The 22,920-nt window shown below is 42.1% G+C and overlaps 1 protein-coding gene across 5 annotated transcripts in view; it reads right to left on the bottom strand.

The window, feature by feature from the left end:
* IGF1R (insulin like growth factor 1 receptor) overlaps positions 1-22,095 on the bottom strand; it is a 264,141-nt gene extending 242,046 nt beyond the window's left edge. For 2 of the 5 annotated variants that reach the window (XR_003094474.1, XR_003094475.1), the window contains exons 1-2: positions 15,856-22,095; positions 14,403-14,948 (exon numbers count right to left, since the gene is read on the bottom strand). Coding sequence is in view for 3 of the 5 variants with exons in the window: in XM_025206251.1 (XP_025062036.1) it covers positions 14,403-14,805 (403 nt within the window). In the remaining 2 variants the exon portion in view is untranslated. The remainder of the gene's footprint in view (positions 1-14,402; positions 14,949-15,855) is intronic. The other 3 variants (XM_025206251.1, XM_025206250.1, XM_006025467.3) reach the window with 3 other exon arrangements.
* Between the last annotated feature and the right edge of the window lie 825 nt (positions 22,096-22,920).

The raw sequence follows: 22,920 nt of genomic DNA, 5'->3' as shown, positions 1-22,920 counted from the left end.
GGGGGGTTTTAATCAGAGAAATCCAGGATCCCTGCTGATGAATGACCACTACTCTCCTCTCCCTCCCCCTACATGCGTGCACACACACACACACACACACACCCACCCACCCCCCTTGCAATTACAAAGCTGGCAGTTAAACATCCAAAACAAAACCAAAAAAAGTCTTCAAATTCACATCCCAGAGTGATTAAAAAGGCAATCAAATGTCTTCAGCTCTGTGAATGCTGGCTGCAAAGATAGTTTCAACAGCAGGACAAGAACTTTTTCATTCTCTCCCAGTTTTTTTCCTCCTTACTTTTTCTTTTTAAATCTCAGACCCCTTCACCACACCCGTACGATGAACTATTTGAACCACACTTAAAAGCTCGATCTGAGTGCTCAGTGATACATAACTTCCATTTTAGTGAAACAATCCATCTGCTCCATGTGACTCAGAGCCTGCTTTAAGAATGCAATACTGTTTAGGCCAACGGTTGCACCGCACAAAGTGTTTTGTTCACATGCATTCCTTTGGGATGACAGAGCCTATCCACGGGCCCGTAACGGTTGGGGCCTGTGGGTTTTTTTCCCCCCCTCATCCGCTCAATGCTGCAGTGACTAAGCTGACAAAAATTCCTAGCCAATTATAAACCCACTTAAAGAGACAGGCAATCCCCCTGAAACCTCCTCCCCCTATCCTATATGGGAAGTTTCTATACATAGAAAGACATCTTTGCCTCTTAAGATCTGCACTTATATAAAAAGGCTTTTCTGTGCAGTCAACACTTCAACATGCTTATTAAGCTGCATCATTTCCCAAAATCATAACCTTTAATCATTTGAAAGTTTATATCTGGTCATTCAACTAAGGGAAAGGGGATGGGGATGGGAATAGACCATTTCATCTGAATTGCATGAAAGAAAATCTAGACCGGCCACCACTGGAATGGAGATTAGAAGAATCTTGGAGAGACTTGAGATCAACAGCTATAGTAGCATTTAAGGAGGGAAACATATGCCTGCCTTTGAAAAAAAATCTCTGCAAACTGAATATTCTGTAGGGCGGAGGAAGAAAACAAACTGAAACGGTCACTTTGCTTGGAATACTGGCTAAAAGTTTGCTCAGTTTTCTGAAGAGATGACAATGGCAACTGCTCCACCTGAAAGTACAGGCTGAACGTTAAACGGAGACAAAGCAAACTACTAAGTTGTCTCCTGAATCACTTTTGAAAGATTTTCAGGGGTAGGGGGGGAAAACACCAAAGATCTCTTACTCTAAAATTTAGGAAACAAAACAGACCATCAGGCTGTGTTTCTTGATGCATTGTTATCTACACTGTCAAAACCTATGCAAACAAGTTAATCATTAGTCAAGGGAAGAAAGGACTAAGGTTTGGGCAGGTAACTACAAGTCCACTTGGCCTCTGTAAGAAGAAGAAAATGAGGAAAAATGAAAGACTGCTACTATTTCTTGAATTTAAAGGTTGCAATCCACTAATCTAGAACAGGTCCATCAGCCAATTCAAACACCTGGCACTTCAGCAAGGGCAACACGTGGGAGGGGAATGGGTGGGCACGTGCCTCCCGAGATTTCTGCACCAACAGCAGGGTGCGGGGCTGCAGCCTGGCCAGAGCCAGAACTTGGCAGTAGCGGGAATAGCGGCAGCAGCACGATTTGTGTGCCAATGGCGGGGCATAGGGCTGCAGTCCAGCCGGACCCAACACCCAGCAGCAGTGGAGGAAGCAGTGGCACAGGGTTGTTCCCCCACACTGTGGCAGCAGCATGGAGTTGTGCCCCCACTCCCCTGCAGCAGTTACCAATCGCTTAAACAAGGCAAACTTCCTGCTTAAGAGCTATTAAAAGACCTACTGGTAAAGTAGGTAAATTCTGTTCCAAACCTTTTGAAAAGCTCAACAGGGAGGGGAAGACAGAGACATCTTACCGTTGAAGCAGACTCTGAATTTACTTCGGTAAAAGATGCAATTTCAGCAATCAGGGTTAATGGACTACTATGAGCATCCCTGCATTATAAGGTAATTCTTGTATCCATAAGCAAAGACTTAACAAGGAGGAAATAAATCTTACTGGTAGATGGAAAACTAAACAAAGGTTGTCACATCACCTTTGATCAACCACAAAACTTGCTTGCAATATGAAAACTGTCCCAGCAAATACAAAACCAAAGGTGACATGAACAACAGCATAGGGTAAGAAGTCAAATAAAGAAAAGGATGCCTAGCATTCATAAATCTAGATATTAGCAGTTCTAACTGTGGCTGAAATTTGTGCATTTCTAAATAAGGCAGGGTGGGGTGGCTGGGAGGGAGAAGAGAAATGTTTGGGATTTTTTTTTTTTTTTTAATTTGAGAGTCACAGATGTTGCAAGAGAACTGCAGAAAGCACTAAGCCAAAGCCAGGTCTGTGATGCCCTTGCGACATTTGTAAAACATGGCTCTCCTCTGGTTTTACACTTGACATTTCCCTGACATTTTCCCTATAACCCTCTTGGCCATTCCTTGTTTCCAGCTCTTTTGCAAATTTACCATAAAAATTTAAGCCTTACCGTACATCTTACTAATTCAATATTCAATCCTATCATCACCCACTCATCTAATATACATCAACAATGCCTGAAGCTCACTTTAGACAGATTAAACATCTATATACGTGAATCTGACCTTCGACTAATTCCACAGATTTAACAACACACAAAACTGCAAAGAGATAAGAAACTTTTCCACTCACTCAAAAAACCATCCCCCAGCTCTGCTAGCATCAAAGTAACCTTTTGCAAACAAGAACTAGAGAAGTGAAACGCAAAACATTCAATTTGTGCACTGCAAAAGCTGTTAGCTAACTTCATGTTATTGCCAAGATTTCTAAAGCCCTCCCATCACTGTGGTATCTTTGGAAGCATCTTAAAGGATGTTTAAAATTAAAAGAAAAAAATGTTTAATAAAACTTGAAAGAATCTGAAAGCTTTTCCAAACCATTTGATATGCAGCATTATTTTGTTTTAGAACCTTAAAATCTTTAAAAAAAGAGAGAGAACAACCTTTGCCAGAGAAAAGAGGCACCATCTTTTTCCTCCTCTTCATTAACAAGCTTCAGGAAAAGGTATACTGGGGTATTAACATATCTGTAATTGTAAGCAGGAGTTGAAAACCTGCCACCAAAAAACCTCCATGTGTGGTCTCCAATTATGTAATGTTATAGTTGTTTTTCAGATGGGACTGGTAGTTTGGTGAGAGGGATAGTTCAGAGTAAATTTATGTTCTAGCTATCATATTATATCATCTGTATACACAAACTTCCCAAGGCAAAGGCCTGAAATAATGACAAGGGACTGATGTGGAGGGCTCTACTTGGAATGGGTGGGCTTCTAAAAAAATCAGAGCATCTTTTTCACTGCGTATACAGCCATGTTTTTATACATAAAGCATGGCAAATCCTATTTACATGTTTTATTTATAGATGAAAATGTAAATATAAAAAGGAACATGTTTGTTGTAAGGTAAATTAACTGTAGAGCTGTCAATCCCAATTCTTTCTAATCAGAACTGTTGTTTCTGTTTCTATGCAGAAGCAAAACAAAGTCTGCACCTCCGGGAATAAACCAGGCAAATACACTTAACTGTAACACATATAATTTGCAAGCTACCTGACTTTCACTAAAAACAGGGCTCTGATGGCTTAGTGTACATCAAAACCCCTGTGAAACATCTCCAAACTTATGCTCCTCCACTCCACTATTTTAAGGTGTAAATTCTTGATTCCAAAAAAATGGCTGAAGGCCCAAATTAAAAATGCCTTTCTATTGAAGTGTGTACCTTGGTCACACAAACCTCCGCTGAACAGTGCTATTAATTATGGCAAAGACTAGAAATTTTGTAGCATGAAACTCCAACAAAACAGTCGTCTCAAGAACACTGCAATTATTCCTGTGCCAAAACAAACTAAAGACCTCACACTGCCCACCGCTCACTTAGGTGTTACAAGCAACGCTTTTGAAAAAGCTGCAACACGCAGAATATTCTTCTCTGCATAAGGCCTCTCATTACAGCACAAAGAATTATAGTAAATATTACTTTAAATTTTACCCATTCTACTCAAGACATAAATCTCTGCTACAGTAATTAACTGCAGATTGGCCTGAACTGCTCTGCAGCCATTCCAACCTACTAATTAAATATGCTCTCACAACCATAATAAAAATTCTGGGAAACCTTTGGCTAAAGAGCATACTGCTCAGAAGACGAAGGAAAGTCAAGAAGAAAATTCATTCAGAACAGATTTTAATCAACAACAAATGCAAACAAAGCATCTAAACACACTGCTCCAGATTTTGCAAGTCTCTCCCCACTCCACCCGGCCATTTGCTCAATAAATGATCCTGTCTTCCCAAACACCCAAACGGCTGTTGTGCAACTGCTTTGCTACCATCCTGCTCATTCAAGTTTATCTGCTGAAAGTTAACATCCTGGTCAAGACAAAACCATGCCACTGGTCATGGTTTGTTTGGGGTTTTTTTTAACCTAATAAGGTAGGATTGATGCTACATATAATAGTTTAGCAAATAACTGCAAATTGGGTTTTCTGGTTAAAAATCAAGGCATTGTAAGCACATTCTCCTCCTGGTGTTATCAGTAGTTTCCACTACATTTCAAGAGGCAAAAACAGTTTAAAAAAAACAACTGGACAGAGAATATATGCAGATGTCATTTATAATACAACTACAAGATCTGATTCAGCACCTCTGGTTCCAAATAAGTCCTGCCCTCTCCATTCATGTCTGCATACTTCACATACATTCAGTATTTTTAAAGAACAAAGAACACACTGAATATCCCTCTGAGAGTGGAGGCAGAAGGGAGAAAGGAATGAAGATTGAGACACCTGGTTCATTCCACTGCCGCGCTGCACCCACCGAGCCAGCTCCACCTGATGTACTGATCCGTGCCCGGGAATTCAGTGAGGCTGCATCAGAGAAGACTGGAGAGCCTGGTCCGTCAGCTGTGAAACCTTCTGGACTCTGCAGTCTGAACATGCTTAAAAATATCTTGTGCTGTTTTCATGCATTCTTCTGCTACCATACATTCGGTAGCAGAAGAAGGGACCCTTTGGGACATTTCATCCCACTTACTGCTGCCCTCTCGTCTCTAGTCTCGAGGCCAAATGGCTGATACAAGAGGAAGCAAAGACTCATTTTCATCTAAAAGAATTTGTGCTCAGCAGCCAGTCTACTTAATCATCAGTCTCCACAAACTTGCACATCTCTGTAACTGCCTCTGTCACTTTGACCATGTTCAATCACGCAGGGAATTTTCCACATCAGTCTTGTAAAGTGCAATATAGGTTTCCCTCGCCAAACACGGTTTTGAGTATCCACACTTAATATTCCATATACCATTTTGGCTGCCACGGTATACAGTTTTGAGTAACTAGTTTTCCATGGCCGCACATCAGTCCACCACCTGCCATTTTTCCCATAAGCCTTTTGTCTTGCCAACCATGCTTTTGCCAACCACGGGAACTTTCAAGAACCTAACCCCAGTGGTTGGTGAGGGAAAATATGAATATAAAAACAATTCTTTTAATAACAAATCCACCTCCTACACCAAAACTACACTATTATGCTTAAAGCATAACTGCAAGAACGTGTGTAAAAGAATGAAATAGAACTGCACATGCCTACTTACACTAGTGGCACATTTAAACATTAAAGGTGCCTCATTTCCGTGTTTCAACAGAAGCTCTGCAACAGGAAGGGTTTGGTTTTGCTCCAGAAAGAGCACTTCCCTTTCCCACTGCCCAAAAATCTATTTTCCTAGAACTTCTCAGACAAGAGGCCAGACTCTCAAGTGTGTTGTCCCATTCAGCGCACAGGGTAAGTTTCTATATGAAGTTATTCCTACTACTGATGGATCCTAAGGTGTATGTACTATATCTGAATATAAAGACACCATCCAATAATTACATTCTATATAAGGACAATTTATATCATTTTGTTTTAATTTTCCAGGTAAAGTATAGTAGGGCTGTCTTGAATCACCAATACCCACTGCTACAACAGAGAAAGCAGTGACTAGGGGGGGGGGGGTGTTGTCATCAGGTGCCCCCCTTGCCCTCTACCCTGCCCACTTCTTCCCCCTGCAGCCTTCCTAGTCCCCCTGCCCCCCCACCTCCTCCCCCCCCCAAACTTGCTCTCCCCTCTCCTTCATATGTGAATATACGTTCATGCATCATATGTGAATGGCCTTCCGCCCCATGCTGACTGTGGGGCAGCAGGGAGGGAGACAGGACATGACCCTGTCTTTAGTATTAGAGTAAATACAGTAATAAAAGAAAAAGAGGGAGCAAGCATGAATTATTAGAGGCAGCCTGACCAGAATCCTAATCTCTCTTTAAGGGATATTATCAGGTGGAATACATACTTAATGAGAGTACTCCGAGTCATGATGGTCCCAAAATCCATGAAGGGAAACACATGCACAGTTCCTTGGTTTCAATGGAATACCTACATCACTGTCAGAGGACAGAAGTTAGAAGGGGTGGACCTGATTGTTATGGATAAATTTCGTAGACCAGATGGTTGGATAATCCAACTGTACAACTTTGTGACAAAAGGACACATCACTTTCTACCTGCTTTAAAAAGGAAGACCTGCTGTTTTTCTGTTCAACTCAAACCGCCACTGATTTTGATATTTTCTTCCCACGGCAAAAGGAAGCTTCTCTATTTCGTTTTCTTTTGCCCCAACGGAAAATGAATGAAAGGCACTAACTGGATTCCTTCAGGAATTAAGAGACACAAGGAAGAAACTGTGAGCAAGGGCCATTTTGCACATTACACTCAGAATGTGTTTACTGCACTTAAAACGTGAGCGTCTGCACATTTAAGCAGCAAAGCACATGCTAAGTGGGCTCTTATCATAACAAAGATAAGACTTTTTGCAGAAGTATCTCCAGACCTTAATTAACATGCGTTCAGCTCTTGCAGGAGTATTCCACAGAAATAATGTGAGTGCAAGACTCCCCGGAGGTGCTGAAGCCACAACCAACAATCAGCTGATTGTCAGTCCCAGCCCCAGCATCACACCAGAGCTGGGCCAACACAGCAAGCAGCAGAGACCCAGCTCACCCCGATATGCCATGGGCAGGCACTTCTGGGTTGGACATGCAGTAGGGAAGGTGTGGGCTACATATCCTCATAGGCAGACATACAAGCTGCAGCACCTACCACCAAGGTTAATGTCAGCAGGGGAGGGAAGAGGGGGGACACAGCCAGCTCCAGTGGGCTGAGATTGTAGTATTACTGTGCAACTGCTCAAAACACATTCTAAGTTCTAATATATCATGGTAATGCTTACTATGATCTAAATAAAATGTGCTAAGTGTCCCATGTGACAAGGCCCCAAGACACGCTACCCTTCCCAGCAATCTTTAAGGGTTGCATTTTTGCAGATAATGCAAATACATCTGGCAACACAGTTAACACCTTTGACCAATCGAAGTATTTTTTGACAGAACTAAAAACTGCTGCATCTCAGAATTGAAGTTTGGTAGAAAGCAGACTAATTCACAATGCTGAATTCTTAAGCTAGAGTGCAACTAATCTTGACTATTCAGGAAATTGCACTTTTACAAAATTAATGACATTAAAAAAGGTTGAAAACCCCTGTTCTAGGATATAAGGACCCCAGAAGCTAATCCAGTTAAGTGGTTTGCTCCATTTTCCATCTTATACCTTAACTCTAGGATTTGCTGAATTGAGTTCCGACTATCTCTGGCAGCTGGACACCGGGGAGGCAGCACCACCGCCTCCCAAGAGCAGGGCCAGGGCGGGGTAAGGGCAGTGGCTCCCCTCGGCGGGGCAGGGAAGCTCGTTGACCTGATGTGTGTGGCAGCAGCCACTGCCACGTGCAAGCTTCCCCATCCCCTCACCCTGCCGTGGTCCTACTCCTGGGAAGTGGCGGTGGCGCTCCATCCCTGCCTGCCCCATGTACCCGCAGGGATATGCGTAGCCCCAACTGACAACCCCTAGTCTAGAAAAAAGGCCAGAATTCGTGTCTCATGCTGCCATCTAAGAGCCCATGGACTTTTTATGTTACCCAAATTTCCTATTAGTATAAAATTTAGCTACACAGAGATGGAAACCAAAAAAAGAACCAGCATGGGAGGGGATTTTTAATTTTGATTCAATCTTGCTGTAATAGTGCAGATCCCAGTGACAAGACGGACAGCTGTTCCTAATGCAACCACATCTCATCTGATGCAGTTTCAGTACAAATGCCTGTATACCCGTTTTGATATTTCAGAAGATGGAACCTGTTAAGAGGGACAACTGTAAAAAATTCCAGGCAGAACTTCAACTGGCACCAGAAGCACAGTGCTATGGCACTGCTACTCTTCAAGGAGGGTGGTACAAGACTGCATGTTAGGAGGATAAAATCCCAGTTCTTACAGACTTCCCACTAGCTTGAGCAAAATACTCAAATTCCCTGGACCTCAGTCCACAAACATTGTAAATTTGCTAAAAAACACCCTCACTGACTCCAAAGGGGTGTTTAGAGGCTAGGTTAGTGCTCAGATGAAAGACAAGAGAGAAACAAAATTAAGTGTACAAACACACACACACACACACACACACACACACTATCTCCTGATGACAAATGTCTGCCTCCATGCGATTCCCTACTAAGAAAACAGTGGAAGAAACCAAGTTCTGGATTCCTCAAGGCCTATTAAGGCCTTATCCATTTTGGAAGCCAATGACAAAAGAAAAAAAGAAGAAAAAAAGGCTATTCTGTTACAAAGGTGGGTACTATTTCAAATGATACAGAAGAGGCTTCTTCCCTTCCGTCAACCCCACATTCTCAGTGCTGTACACAATGATGGGGGGAAAAATTCTTTAACATACCAAACAATATATTTGTCAATAAAAGCCTGCTGTAAGTGTTTCTTCTCCATGTGCAGTTTCCCATTCCAGTTTTAGTAAGTTTTAGTTGACTCAAAAAGTCCAATGGCCAAACCACCTTATACACAAAGATTGCCATCTCTGAAAGTTTAAGGGCTCAACATCAAAAAGCACAGGTAAACCCACAGTGTTCCTGTTCACTGGAGGTCATGGGCCAAGGAAAGAGAAGTTGCCATAAGGTTGTATTGCTAGATGGATGGAGGTTTAACAAAGTTTTGAACTAGGGCAGAGTCTAAATACTGGCTTGCTTTCAACAAGCAGGAAGCAGGATAGATTTATACCCTATGAAGTAACCAAAAGCTTGTGCTATGTATCTATTTAGTGAGAAACAAGAGAGTGATTTTAACCAATATCAGCACTGATACTAAACCACACTTATGTAGTCCTTGGCATGAGCTAGAAGTCACAAATAAATGTGATGCTCCACAGGAAACCTTTTTATTGTATTTAGATATGACCTTCCTTGCGATCACTTCCAAATTTGCTTTTCGTATTCCAGGTCTCATTCCACCCCTGCCAGCTGCTGAAAACAACCTGAACACTTCACTCATACCTGAAAAAAGTCACTGTCTGAATCTGCTGCCAAAAGGAGATGAAGGCAACACACCTTCCACCCCAGAAGGCAGGTAGGTGTAAAAATCAGAGATGACACCAGTGTAGACAATGCAGTAGTTTGCTGGGAACTGAAGCAAATGAGCTAAGATTTCCTGACTTGGGGACTGAAAGGGAAAGGAACACAGACTAGACACGAGTCATGGGCTACAAAACGAAACTTTCACACTGAAACACTTTTTTTTTTAATGCCATTTTTTGGTTTTGCTCTGTTATAAAAATGTCAACCAGTGGCTCTGCCTCTCTGAAACACAGAACAGTTACCCATGCTACCTCCTTCCCACCTCTAACATTGTTTCTGTGCAAGTTATATCGAAGGAAGCAAAGGCCTTTTCCTTTGTTAGTGAGAAAGAAAGAAGAGGAAACAAAAACTGTGTTCTACTCAATGGCAAAATTAAACAGAAGGCAGCCTGCAAAAAGCACTGAGTGTTCCCACACAGCCTCTACCTACCAAATTTATCCTCGCTCAGACCTTCAATAAAGCATAATTGAGGGATTTAATGCACGCTCCCTTCTATAGAGCTGCAACCAACAAAAAAATTCAAAGATAACAAGTTAAGTGCATCAGACGTATAACATTTCTAGCTTAATATTACTATGGTGCACAACTGAAATGTCAGAAATTGTGATCTTCACCTATCAGAGTGCAAACTCTCCAGAAAACACTGTGACCTTGTGGTGCCTTTCTTAAAGGGTAAAACGCAGAGTAAAAACATTCAGATACTTAAGCTACTAGCCTTTTTTTTAAACGTTCTTTTGTACTTCTGTACAGTAGAGCTCTTTTCAGATAAGGATTTCATTGCTAATGTGTTCCAACAATCAAGTAGGATAAACAGAAAAGCTTCCTCTTAAACAATTGAACATTTATACTTTGTTTTTCTTCAGAAAGGGCAGTGCTACTCTTCTAGATGGACTGCTGACAAATTGAAACCCTCTTCCTTGTAGGTCATGACTTATGATTAACAGAAAACACACTTCCAAGTTCCTTGCTCTTTGTCAAACTACTAGGATTGATTTATTTATGTAACATTTATAGCCAATAACATTTAGTTGGTCTAATAAAAGAAGATAATCACATCTACCCAAACAACCTTGTCTGCCTACGTCCTTAGGCCAACACAGCTACAACCAACAATCCTAGGATTTATTCATGTACTCAGCTGAGTTCTCTCTTCTCTACCTTACCAGCTCCTAAGCCACCAATCTTCTCCACCACTCCACCACCACCTCCCTCACTTACTTACCACCGCATAGAAAGGTAAAACAGAAAAACAATGTGGAACAAAAATATTATCCACCTGGTCTCCTTGATCTCCCTATGTAAATATGGCATCTTCTTATTTCAACAGATCTACTTCTGATATAAATTCAAAGTTGGAACAAGTGATTTCAGGAAAATTCAAGTAACTTTACTTGATCTTGACTCCCGTGTCGTTTCCTTTGGGCCAGCAAACAACAGGGAGCCAAATGGAATACACACAATTTTATTTTATTTATTTATTTTTTTAAGGTTCCAAAGGCTGCATATGTAGACCAGCACGGCCATGCAACACATGGCACCGCAAACATGTCTGCGGCGCCACATACCACACATTTAGATGTTCTCCGCACTGCAAGAGTGTGCTGCCCATGCATGCACTGCTCGGCTTTTTTTCCTGCGAGTTTTTTTGACCCCCAGGGGTCAAAAAAACCTGCAAAAGGTGAGGGGGAGAAGTGGAGCAGCGCGCACACAGGCAGCTCGCCACTCAAAAGCAGAGTCGGGTCGCCCGAAGCCACGCTACCAGCCAGGCTCCGCACGACAGAATCGCCACTGCTGCAGCCCCAGGAGGCCTGCCCAGGCCCCCAGGTAAGGCTGCTGGGGGAGAGCCAAGTGTTGGCCCCAGCCTCCCCTACCCCACCCAGGGTAACTTGCCATGCACCAAAGCACATGTAGCATGGGTGTTCCCCAGGACCAAGTAACAGCAGCACAAGGTGCACCACCACTACTTGTCCCCAGGGAACCAAATGTCCATGCTCGTCTGGATGCATCCAAACTGTTCAAAGCTTCTGAATCACTTAGGGCACAGGTTTCACAAAGGCATGATTTGACCTTCAGAACCATTTTTACCACGGGTAATTTGTAAGGAACAAACCTATCTTGAGCCTGTTCCAGACTGAGTTGTTCTATCCTGGCACTTGAGGGGGTTCTCTGTTTTTTCCTTTTTTCATTGCGGTTTTGGGGGTTTTTTTAATCCACCTCAGTACCTACAAAAAGGTCACCGAGATAACAGGGTCTCATCATGCCTTTTTAAAGGCATTTTCTGGAACAAAATTTTAATGCAACACGCTTAAATTTTACATTGGCGGTATTTGTTGAGCTTGGTGGATCACTCAAAGTGGTTGCACCAAAACAGAGGCCCGCAGCCTCCAAGTTTGTTAGTTTTTCTAAGCTTCTTTTAGAGTCACTCTCAAGCTCTGGTATTGTCCCTTGAAATCCTGAGTTAAGTTGAAGTAAGCTTTAGGAACTGCTCCTCCCAGTGATCAGTCTCTATAATTAAGCCCTAGCAATATGGCTGGGCTCTGCTTTCATGAAGTTACAGGATGGACTCAAAGCTTACAGTGCAATTATGGTTATTTGAGTAAACCATGAGCTTGTTTACTCTATTTTTAAGAAGTGCAAAGAGACCAAGTTTAGCAGTTCATTTTTGTCTGTACCTGCTATCAAAAGAGAGATAAACCCTGCCATAACAGATAAGAACACTCTCACGAGAAGATAAGTATAATTTCACTTAGCAGCACATTAATTTTCTCTCACCAACTATTTAAAACTTCAGATAATGTGAACATTGACTTATTTACAGAAGAAAATACTTAAACTAATTATCTTTAGTGAAAGAAAGCTCACAGGAGCAAAACAGACCAGTTCAATGGTAAATGAGGTTTCTATCTGTAGCCCCAACTCTGCAAGCACTTAAGACCCAAGCATAATCCCATTTAAACAAGCAGTCCCACTGAAGTCATGGAGAGACCACTCATGTAAGTTCAGTTCAGTTCAGCACATCCAGTGCTTGCAAGATAGAGGCCAATGTTAAACCCAGATACTTCCTTCCAAAAGCCCTGGCTTTTACTGTGAGCTTCAGGGAGCTGGAGAAGTAGAGATTTCTCTTTCTCACATCAGTTACCCAAAGCTGACCGACCAGACATTCTAGGACTTCAAAAGGTTTCATTTTCTCTCTCCATGTCAGTGAAATGCGTCCCACACAAAGCATCCCATTCGCCAGGCAGACAGAAGGATCCCAAGCTATCAGGAGCTTGTTTGAGCAATATGTTAGAGAGAATTATGGAAAGGGAAAATGTTTCCATGGCACTCTGAATTTCAGCTTCTGGGGTTTAGAAAAAGAAACTACACACCCCTCTCAATGTTTTTGTGAGCTCCTCAGCAGTAACTGTGCATAGTCAAGGTCCACCTTCATGAGATTGTAAACTTACTAAGAAAACGTCTATTTTACTAGATTATTTTAACAACATTAATACAGAAACTTACATATTTGCATTAAAAATCAAAGGATCATGAGTCTAGCCAGCACAGTATAGAATATGCTTCAGTGGCTGCTGCTGAAGGTTTTCAATCAATGAATCAGTAGAGGAACCTGCAGCAAATGTCACATTTGGAATACCACAGGGACTACACAGCCTGTTGTTCTGTTATTTCTGCCTGTGGATCATTTATTCCTGTCAATACACAATTTACGTTCATTCTCTCTTCCACACAAGGGCAAGGGAAGATTCAACTTTGGTTCAATTGTTTAGTTATATACTACAAAGTAAAAATCATTGAAGACAAGAGAGTGCTATTATTATTTGATAGTATCAGCAACCTAAGGTTGAACCACTAGGCAAAAGAAAAAGGATTTTGCATAGGGAGGAAAATTATTTTCTTTAATATAGTTTTAAAAAAGGGAGGTTTGAGCCTTAAGATTTTCCAAAATTCCCAAAGGGACTTTAACATGGGATAAGTAATTTGGGGGATATTTCAAAGCAGTGAAAGTTGTATGTAGACACAAGAACAGACTCTTAGAATTCAGTGGTGGTGATTATTCATAGAAGGCTCAGTAGGTAATCCTGATGGGAAATGTAGGAGCACTGAAAGCAGTGAACATCCCATCAACTTCAGCAGGTTTTCAGCCAAGGCCATGAACCTCAAGATATAGCCAAAAGGAGCAACAGTTTGTTCTCCCCCTCTCCTGTACTTTGCCCAACAGTGTTTTGACTCGTGTCTCCCTTTCTAGGTCTATGGTACCCCTCCCTCTCCTTTCCCCATACCCTCCCATTTTGTTTCTCAACTTGGGACCACTGGCAGCACTTCGGTCCTGGATACAAGTATCATCCAAAAGACACCATCTGAAAAACAAATGTTCTGAGAAATGAACGCTCCGGAAAAAGTTGGTTATAACAGCCTCCCTTATTTGGAAGGACTCTGAGGAAAGCCACTGAGACTCAGGACACAGAGCAGCGCTGGTGCCTCCTGGCTGATGGAACTAGCTATCCTGGCCAGTTGCTCTTCCTTCCTCCAATCTTATTAAACCACTGATCACCCCAGAGTCAGAATCTTTCTTTCACACATGAAAATAGCCAAAAAAACCATGTACTTTGGTTATTTTCTTCCCCAACCAACAGGTCATTCTAACCTCATCTTACCCATCAATATACTCGCCATGTAGAGCATGCAACCCCAAAACAAAAGCTTGCACTACCAGAAAGTCCAAAATTAAGCCACATAAGGAAAGAAATAGCTTGTTTTATAAAAAGGCATATAAAACATTTGAATTCAGCAACCTATTCAAATTCTTACTTTTCTGGCAGTGGTTGGTGGTCCAGCAGCGATAGTTGTACTCATTGTTAATGGATGTCTTCTCACACAATGGTTTCTCTTCCATCGTCCCTGGACACAAGTCCCCACACTCCTTTGGAGGCTTATTCCCAACGATGTAGTTGTTGGACACTGCGTCTAGGATCAGAGACCAGTCCACCGTGGAGAGGTAGCACAGGTCAGAGTTCTTCTCAATCCGAATGGCCCCTCGGGTGATGTTCCTCAGGTTGTGAAGCCCAATTTCTTTGAGGTTTGTCATCTCAAAGATAACCAAGGCATAGTTGTAGAAGAGGTTCCTCCCACGGATGACCGTGAGGTTGGGAAAGAGATCGCTGAGGCTCTCCAAGCCTGCCACACGGAACAGCAGCAAGTAGTCGGTGATCATGGTGAGCTTCGGGAAGCGGAAGTTGCGGTAGTCGTCTGCCTTGGAGATGAGCAGGATCTGCAGGAAACCCTCAACGACCGTGCAGTTCTCAAGACGCCTCAGCTCATGGATATCATTGCGAATGTCAACATTTGGCCCACAAACTGAAAAGACAATGGGATGGGGAAAGAAGGAAGGAAGAAGAGGGAGATTTAGTACATGAGCTTTTTAAACCTTTACAAAAATTTAGAATGAATTCCAAAATGAGCTTGGACTGAATACTTTGACAAAGTTTTAGCTCCTAAATTAAGGTGAAATCTTAAAAACGGAGGATAAGCATAATGAGTACTTCACATTAAATTTACCTTGTTTAACTGATTGTTTACTACTGCATGCAGGAGTGCAATGCTGCAAATATACCCGTCTTACATCAGGGAGGAAACTGATGCCTTATTACTGCTGCTGAAAGCAAGTCTAAATTCAATCAAAAAATGAGACTGAAGCTCTTTGCACAGGGGTTCAAAGGGGGCGCTGTAATTACAGCGCATCAGAGCAGACTCAATTAAATCAGCACAATTAATTAGCATGCTCCAGCAGCATCGGCATCTCATGTATTCAGTGTCCCCACACTTCAAAATGGCAGCGGGGGTGCTTTAACTCAAGCTCAAACAAGCTTTAAAGTGCTCCCGCTGCCATTTTGAAGTGCGGGATGCTGAATAGATGAGATGCTGCAGGCACTTTAACTTAGATTGACTCCTGGAAGCTGCTCTAAATTAAAGCCCCTCCCCCACTCCGACCACACGTAAAGACGCCCAAAGGCTCCGCGCTATAACTTAGACAGGACTTTTTTTATGCACTGACTGATACGGGCCTCAATCACATGATTCCCAAAGGGTTTAACAAAAGTATGACACCTAAATATAAAATGTTAACCTTCAAGATATTAACTTAAAGACAAAAAAGCAATGGAGGACAGAGACTATCCAACTCCATACTTTTAACTCCCCAAATCGCACTACTTCCCCATGCTCTCAAGCCATGCTTTGGCCCAATACCAGAATAAACACTTACAACAGATTAACAATACAAAAATGCAAAATACTCAGGATTTCCTCTCCTGAAAGCAAAAGGAAATGAAAATATTCAGGCTCATCATTGACATATGGAGATCCTGTTTGCATCTACTCCAGTGAAGTAAGTTTCACTAATTTTGGCATCAACGTGTAGTTCCTGAAATTCTAAGAAATGCAACATAAACAGACTTATTTACAGTCACAAGCAGGATTTTCCCTTGAAAACACTAGGCTGAACTCCATGCACTCTTCCTACATCAACTGTCAGCAGAATGAGAAAAATCCACTATATGGAGGGGAGAGGAGAGGGAAAAACATCTTTGCAACCAACATAAATTTGCCAGAATTTCCACCAAGAGATAGAAAGCATCAGCAAAGAAGCCTGACATTTTTTTTAAGCTGATTTAAGTCAATGCCACCATAAGCTTTCAAAAAGACTGGAACATACATCTCTGAAAGATTCTATTAACTAGTGTAACAACTGACTACATAAGCAATGATGTATAAGTGTAAAACGATGCGCACATGGCCCTCTCTGAAACACCACAGCACCAAGCCAAAGTGCAAGGATATTCTTTCGGGCTATTCTATTCTTTCAGGATATCACGACAAAGTTAGCCTTTTATGGGAACCACGGAAAAGGATGCCCCAAGCAGAGGGCAGGACATAAAGCAATGGGTTTAAACTGCAGGAAGGCAGATTTAACATTAAATATGAGGAAAATTTTCTGACTGTTAAAACAGCAGGACAGTGGAAGTGCCCAGGGAAGTAATGCAATCTCTTTCACTCAAGGGTTTCAAAAAGAGGCTGGATAAGTATCGCTCTGTAACGGCTGAAGACAGAGGATGCTTCATTCATGTAGGGGGCTGGATCAGATGATCCTTGAGGTCCCTTACAATTACGACTACAATTCCCCAAAGACTCTGGGTCATAATTTACAGGGGACCTTTTCATTCACCAACTGGCAGGGGTCCCATGATTCCCAAAGACTCAAATGAACGTGGCAATTTAAGAGGGTGTTTCAGAAAGTAAAAGTCAACTTCCAAATAAGACCATGCTGTGTGTAATGATCCTTTACTGGACCACATCACTTTTCTACATCATTGTAAACAACGGGTGCATTAAACAATGGCACCCTCAGTGTTCCCCGCTGCTGTGTGGTTTCCCCACTCACTACACACAAAATGGTTTTATTTCAAAACTGATATTACTTTCTGAAACACCCTTGTAAATAAGGAGCTAAAGTAAAATGACAGTTATATCAGTAACACGCACTGGGATCCAGCCTGGCGGACAGGTTATTCTTATGTTATACATATTACACTTCATTACTTTCATGCTATCCTCTTCTCTTCAAGCAGCTAGCTCTAAACACAACTAGTGAAGAACTCCCAGCTAAATTGTCCAAAGGTTCATAAATTATTTTAGCAATAGAAAGACATCCCGTCTGTCCCACAACACTGGATTAAGATGGTCACAAAAGGCTAACAAAGGAGTTGGACTATGAACATGCTAAAACCATAGCAATCTTAATATCCAGCAAGGACTCAAAAGGTAACATCCCAAGAAACAAGCCACAGTTAATCTACGTATCATGGACAATATAAAAAATAGCAAACTTTGTGGGGATCTCTTTTGGGGATGCAGGAAAATAGCAAAACAGCCTACTTCTATCACTGGAGTTTTTGATGAAACGTAAGGTTGGAAGCAGTCTCCAGGGTCTAGTCTCCCTTTCTGCACAGATGCAGGATTCATCTTAAACTACCAGAGAAAGATGCCTATCCAATTTCTTCTTGAAAAAACCTTAAATAAAAAGGATTCCACAACTTCAGTGCAGCTTCTTCCAGTGTCCTTCCACTTCTATGGCTAGGAAGATTTTTCCTGAAATTTGATCCCTCACTCCTCATGTGTAGTTTATATCCATTGCCTTATTGTCCTGCCCACTGTGACAAGGAAGAACAATTTCTCTCACTCTTCTTTATGATAGGATTTCAACTGTTTGAAAACTGCAATCCTCTCTCCCCCTTCATCCCCTTTTCCCCCAAACTACACATCTCCCTAGTCCCCTCAGCTGTTCCTCATGGGGCTTTGCATTCCAACCTCTCTTGTTTTAGGCATGTAATGGAGGAGAGGGTTTTAAAATCAAGTACCAGTTTCAAGGCATAGGGTAAACTTACATGTTACACTTATGCCATGCTAAGGGCACTTAAAACATAAGCACTGGCATATTAAAGCTTGTCAACTCATGCTAAATGCCCTCTGAGCACCTGAAAAGTTACACCGCTTCAGGTTTAACTTCAGGTTAACCCTGGGCTCTGCTACCCAGCTCATGCTAGGGTAACTTCAGGCTGTTCCAGAGAGATAAAGTGAACAATTTGCAGTCCTTCATCATCACAGGATGCACCGCTCTCCACACCCTCTCCACCACCCAAAGGAGGATAGAGTCCACAACTAGCTCACTCCTAGCCACACCTCTGCTTGCCAGCCCTGTAGTAGCAAGTCAGAGCGGTGCAGGTAAGAAACAGTATGAACCCTCAACACGCAACCGCTCATAGCACAGTCTAAGTTTAACACTACTTAACATTTCACAGATTTAGTATGGTCTACTTAACATGCAACTTTGTCCATACATTAACAAGAAAATCTTTCCAGAAGCCAGTTAAAATAATATAGTAAAGCAAGAAGGCACACCTGGTCTTCTAAAACAACTGCATGGAAACGGTGTCTCCAGTGTTACCACAACCTGATTTAGGCAACCGGACAATCATCCTTAGAATAAGTACTATGGCACTAACCAATGAAAGATAAAGGCAAAGAGGAGCAAACATTAATAAGACTGGCATTGCCTGCTTTCAGCAGCCAAAGAAGGGGGGAGCGAAAGAAATCGAAGCCAGGAAAAGTGATACGTCACACAGAGGCAGAAATACTACTCCACTGAGTAGCATCCCAAGATTATAGGGGAAAGCCCTAACCACCCCAACAGACATTCTTTTCATAATCAGATTCTCAATCCGTGGTCTTACCAACCAACTGCTGAAGTTTCCTTTTAAGGAAAACCCAAAAGAGACAAGAAACATCTCACCCAAAAAAGAGCCTATCTGACAAAAATGGGAACAATGTTGTAATGCCCAGATAGCTGCTCCTCCTACGGAAAGAAAAGCAAAGTACAAAACGATACGTGTTTCCTATTAAATTGATTTAGTTTTTTGTCTCCCTACTGGTACAAAAACACCACAAGTACTGGTATACTACAGCAAAAGGAGCAGAGTATATTTAATATGACAGAATTTTAGAAAGCTCAACTGCTCCAAGCCCCTTATTTTGTTAAAGAAATAAAATTTGCACTTGCACTGACATTTTGTAAGCCTGGCTCCAGAGTGATGGGTTTAAAGACCAGCTGAGTTATAATACCCTGAAGAACAATTTGTAAGAGAAATGGCAGCAAACCTTCATGAAAGCAGTACAGAGCTGTACATGGGTCTGTTCCGACACTAGGGTTTAGGAATCATTTTGGTTTTAGTTTTATGTTCATCTCAGCTTGGAAGTTACTTTATTTTAGATATTTAGTGCTTTTATAAATGAACAGGAGATCAGAACTTTATGGAAAAATATAAGCTTGCCTCAATTATAAAACATCATCCCTTTAATATGGAAAAAGATTGAATCCAATGTGTTCTAATGTTAAAAATTGCTTACAGATGAGTGTGCTGCTGACATTCTTGATTTAAGAACTGGCCTATTAGTATGCTATCTATTATGTCTGTTTAGTTCTACATAACGTAACTTAATGAGAACTGCAGAGGACTGGACATGAAATAGGGCAGGCCCCTTCATTCATATTGACATTTGGAAAGTTCCACCTCTGCTAGATAAAGGCAAAAAAAATACCATTCATCCCCTTAAGCTGGACAAAACCCATCTTTAAGTTTCGCCAATGTTCTGTCTTGCTCCCTCGTTTCTTTTGAAAAGTTCACAGTGTCCATGAAACTTAATTACACCACAACACATCATCTCTTTTGCTCATTTTTGTCTGCTGCCCTGAAAGGGATTTGATGAAAAACAAATTAAATCAGAGTTGAAAGCCTACTACAATTTCAAGTTCGGCCATCCCAAGTTTTCTTTGGATCACATTTTAGGGAACATGTACATGGATTCAAAATATCAATCGGTATCTCAGGCAGACACACACCAAAGCCCTTTGCAAAGTATACTGAAGTACATAATGCACTTTCTTTGTTGGCTCACTCATATACATTTCTCATTTACCTAGAATGACTCACATATGCTTCATGGCTAGTACAGTTAAAGCATTTCCTCCAATTTAGAATTAAACAATGTTTTTGGGTTTACCTACTGCCTGCTGGGCATCACATGTTAATACTGCTCCTTTCAATCAGGCCCTTTGGGACTCATTACAATCAATAAAGTAACTGATAAGGCGACACTCGTGTGATACATTAAAATTTCACTTCATTTGATTTTCCAAACCTTTCTCCTTTGTGGCCACAACTTCCCAACCTTCTTTTCAGCCCTGAGACCAAAGTATAATTAACTCAAGACAATTACGATTGGGAAAAACAACTGCAGAGCAGCACGGCATTTGCCATATCTCTGAGTCTTCAGATCAAGGTCAGATATCTTTCTAGATAATGTGTGTTAATCAAATAGGTTGTTCGGTTAAACCAGGAATAACGGAACGAAATGTAATTCTCTGCAATGAAGAAAGTCAGAACAGGTGATCTGCTGGGTCCTGAACTACCAGGAAATTTGATAAAATGTATCTGCTCATTTTATGCACTAGTTCAAGCATGTAAAATTAAAAATAGCAGGCTTCAGTCAGCTACATTTATGACTTCTGGACAAAGGGGGAAAGAAATCAAGAAACATTCTCTCCTTATGTATAAAGTCTCCAAAACTTTCTGTAGTCTTTGAACCTTAGCATGTCAAGCAACCTAATCACATTTTCCAGTGCAGTTACATTTTTTAGGAAATACTAATAGGCAAATTACCCAAAAGAAAAAAAAAATCCTGTCTTTCTTCATTAAACACGTATTCTGCCCTATCCAAAGGAGGTTTGTTCCCAATATCAGTTTGATTAAATATATTAGCAGAGTTCCTTACTCCTTGCTGACTATGGATTATGGGAATTTTGAGTGGCTCCTAGAGCTCCTAAACCCTGGGCTGTCTGCATATTAACACCTTAAAATGGTATGCACTCATTACTGGGTTTGAAGTTATACCACTGCAGGGCAGGATTATCTCTAATCTGCACTACCAGCTCCTGTTCCATTAAAGTACAGCCACTCCTCACAGATGTGCCGCTCAAACTGAAGTCCTCCAGTATCCCAGGATCCCTCACACCCCTGCCCATAGAGCAGGGATAGAAGCCTGTCCTGGCTCACCAGGCCTCTAGTGGCAACTCACAGCTGTGCAGGTGGGGGACAGTCAGAGAAGGTTTTCTAGACTAAAGGTGCAACAGCTCCAAATTCCAAACTAGTACTAACGCCGATCAACGTTTGTGCGCCTCACAGAATAAAGTGTAACAAGGCTCTATTTCATGCAGTAAATTCTTAATCCTATTACACATCATCTCTTGCCTTTTACAAAAGAAATTTTGAACTCCCTCATACACGCCTACCATGTATTTAAATCACTTCATTGACTATGGGTTTAATAGTTTTACCCAGTGATGGAGGAAAGTAAATTATAAGATGACTATGACAAAAGGGGTCCTTCTCCATGCAAATAACCGCCTACTTGGGACCAATAAGTATGAAAACATGTACATGGTTTTTACATGAGAAGAAGGCGTTTCCCCAAAAGAAACCTGGAATCAGTTCACTGCTGTCAGTTTTACTTTCCAGTTCTATGTTCCTTCCAGTTACTCCCTTTAGAAAGTTTTACAGGAACAAAGTGTTTTTCAAAGGAACAACTCATCTCATTTTAAATTTCTTCTCACTGGCTTCTCTCTCTCCCTTCTCAACATATTGTGTACAAGAAAAAAAGTTGTAGAATAAAACAGTAGTTGTATTCCCAAAGATATTCATGATTTTCACACCTTTAAGAGGTATCCCTATGCTGTTCCCGTCACACACTGGCCACTTCCAGGCAAGCACAGCCATGAAGTATGGGGCACAGCAGACATGTCTGCGGCTCCAAGTACCACACATCCAGAAATTCTCCGTTCTGCAAGACAGCAGCGTGGGCAGGGGAGGGGGGTTTTGACCCCAGGAGATCCCGGGGTCAAAAAAAAACAACATGCAAAAAAGCTGCACACATAGGGTCAGCAAACCTAGCTGCAAAAAAGCTGCACACATAGGGTCACCCAGAGCCAGGGCCTGACCGTCCAAAGCCACACTCTGGCTGCCGGCCAGGCTTCAAGTGGCAGAACTGGCGCTGCTGCAGCCCCAGGAGACCCCCAGGGCCCCGGGGTAAGGCTGCTGGGGGCAGCCCACTGCTGGCCCCAGCCTCTCCTACTCCATCCAGGGTAACCCGCTGCGCAACAAAGGGCACGTGGCACAGGCGTTCCCCAGGTCCAAGTAGCAGCAGCACAAGGTATGCCGCTGCCAGCTGTCCCCAGAGAACCGAACATCCACACTCATGTGGACACGACCACTAACGACAAAGATGTGAGGCAGCCACTCCATGCAGACCAGGCCACTCAGTACAACAATCCCTGAACAAGGCTGAAGCCTACCTGAGCCTTACAGGCTCCCATGAGGAAGAAGCCCTCTCATAATACATCAGGACCACACATGAAATTCTGTTCCAAAACAGAAGTGACCAACACAGGCAGTGCTCTTATTCAACCCAAAAAGCTAAGCAGTAATCTGGAAATCAGACCCTATTTCATTTGCACCATCACTTCAGATGTATTTTTAAGGAACTGTTTTATCAGCAACTGAGAGAGTGCTGGATCCCGAGTGGAGAAACACTCCCAAGCAAAACGCCTAAGAATCAAAATGCCTGGTTCTTAGAGAGCGCTTCCCAGCAGAACTCAAAAGGTACTCACATTCCCCACGGATGGAGAAGGGAAAAGAAGCCTGTATCCTGAGGGGGTTTG

Source organism: Alligator sinensis, unplaced genomic scaffold, assembly GCF_000455745.1.
Source record: "Alligator sinensis unplaced genomic scaffold, ASM45574v1 scaffold1004_1, whole genome shotgun sequence".
In the NCBI taxonomy this organism is placed as follows: Eukaryota; Metazoa; Chordata; order Crocodylia; family Alligatoridae; genus Alligator; species Alligator sinensis.
Note: the sequence above shows the minus strand (reverse complement) of the source record. Positions and strands in the feature narration are given on the sequence as shown.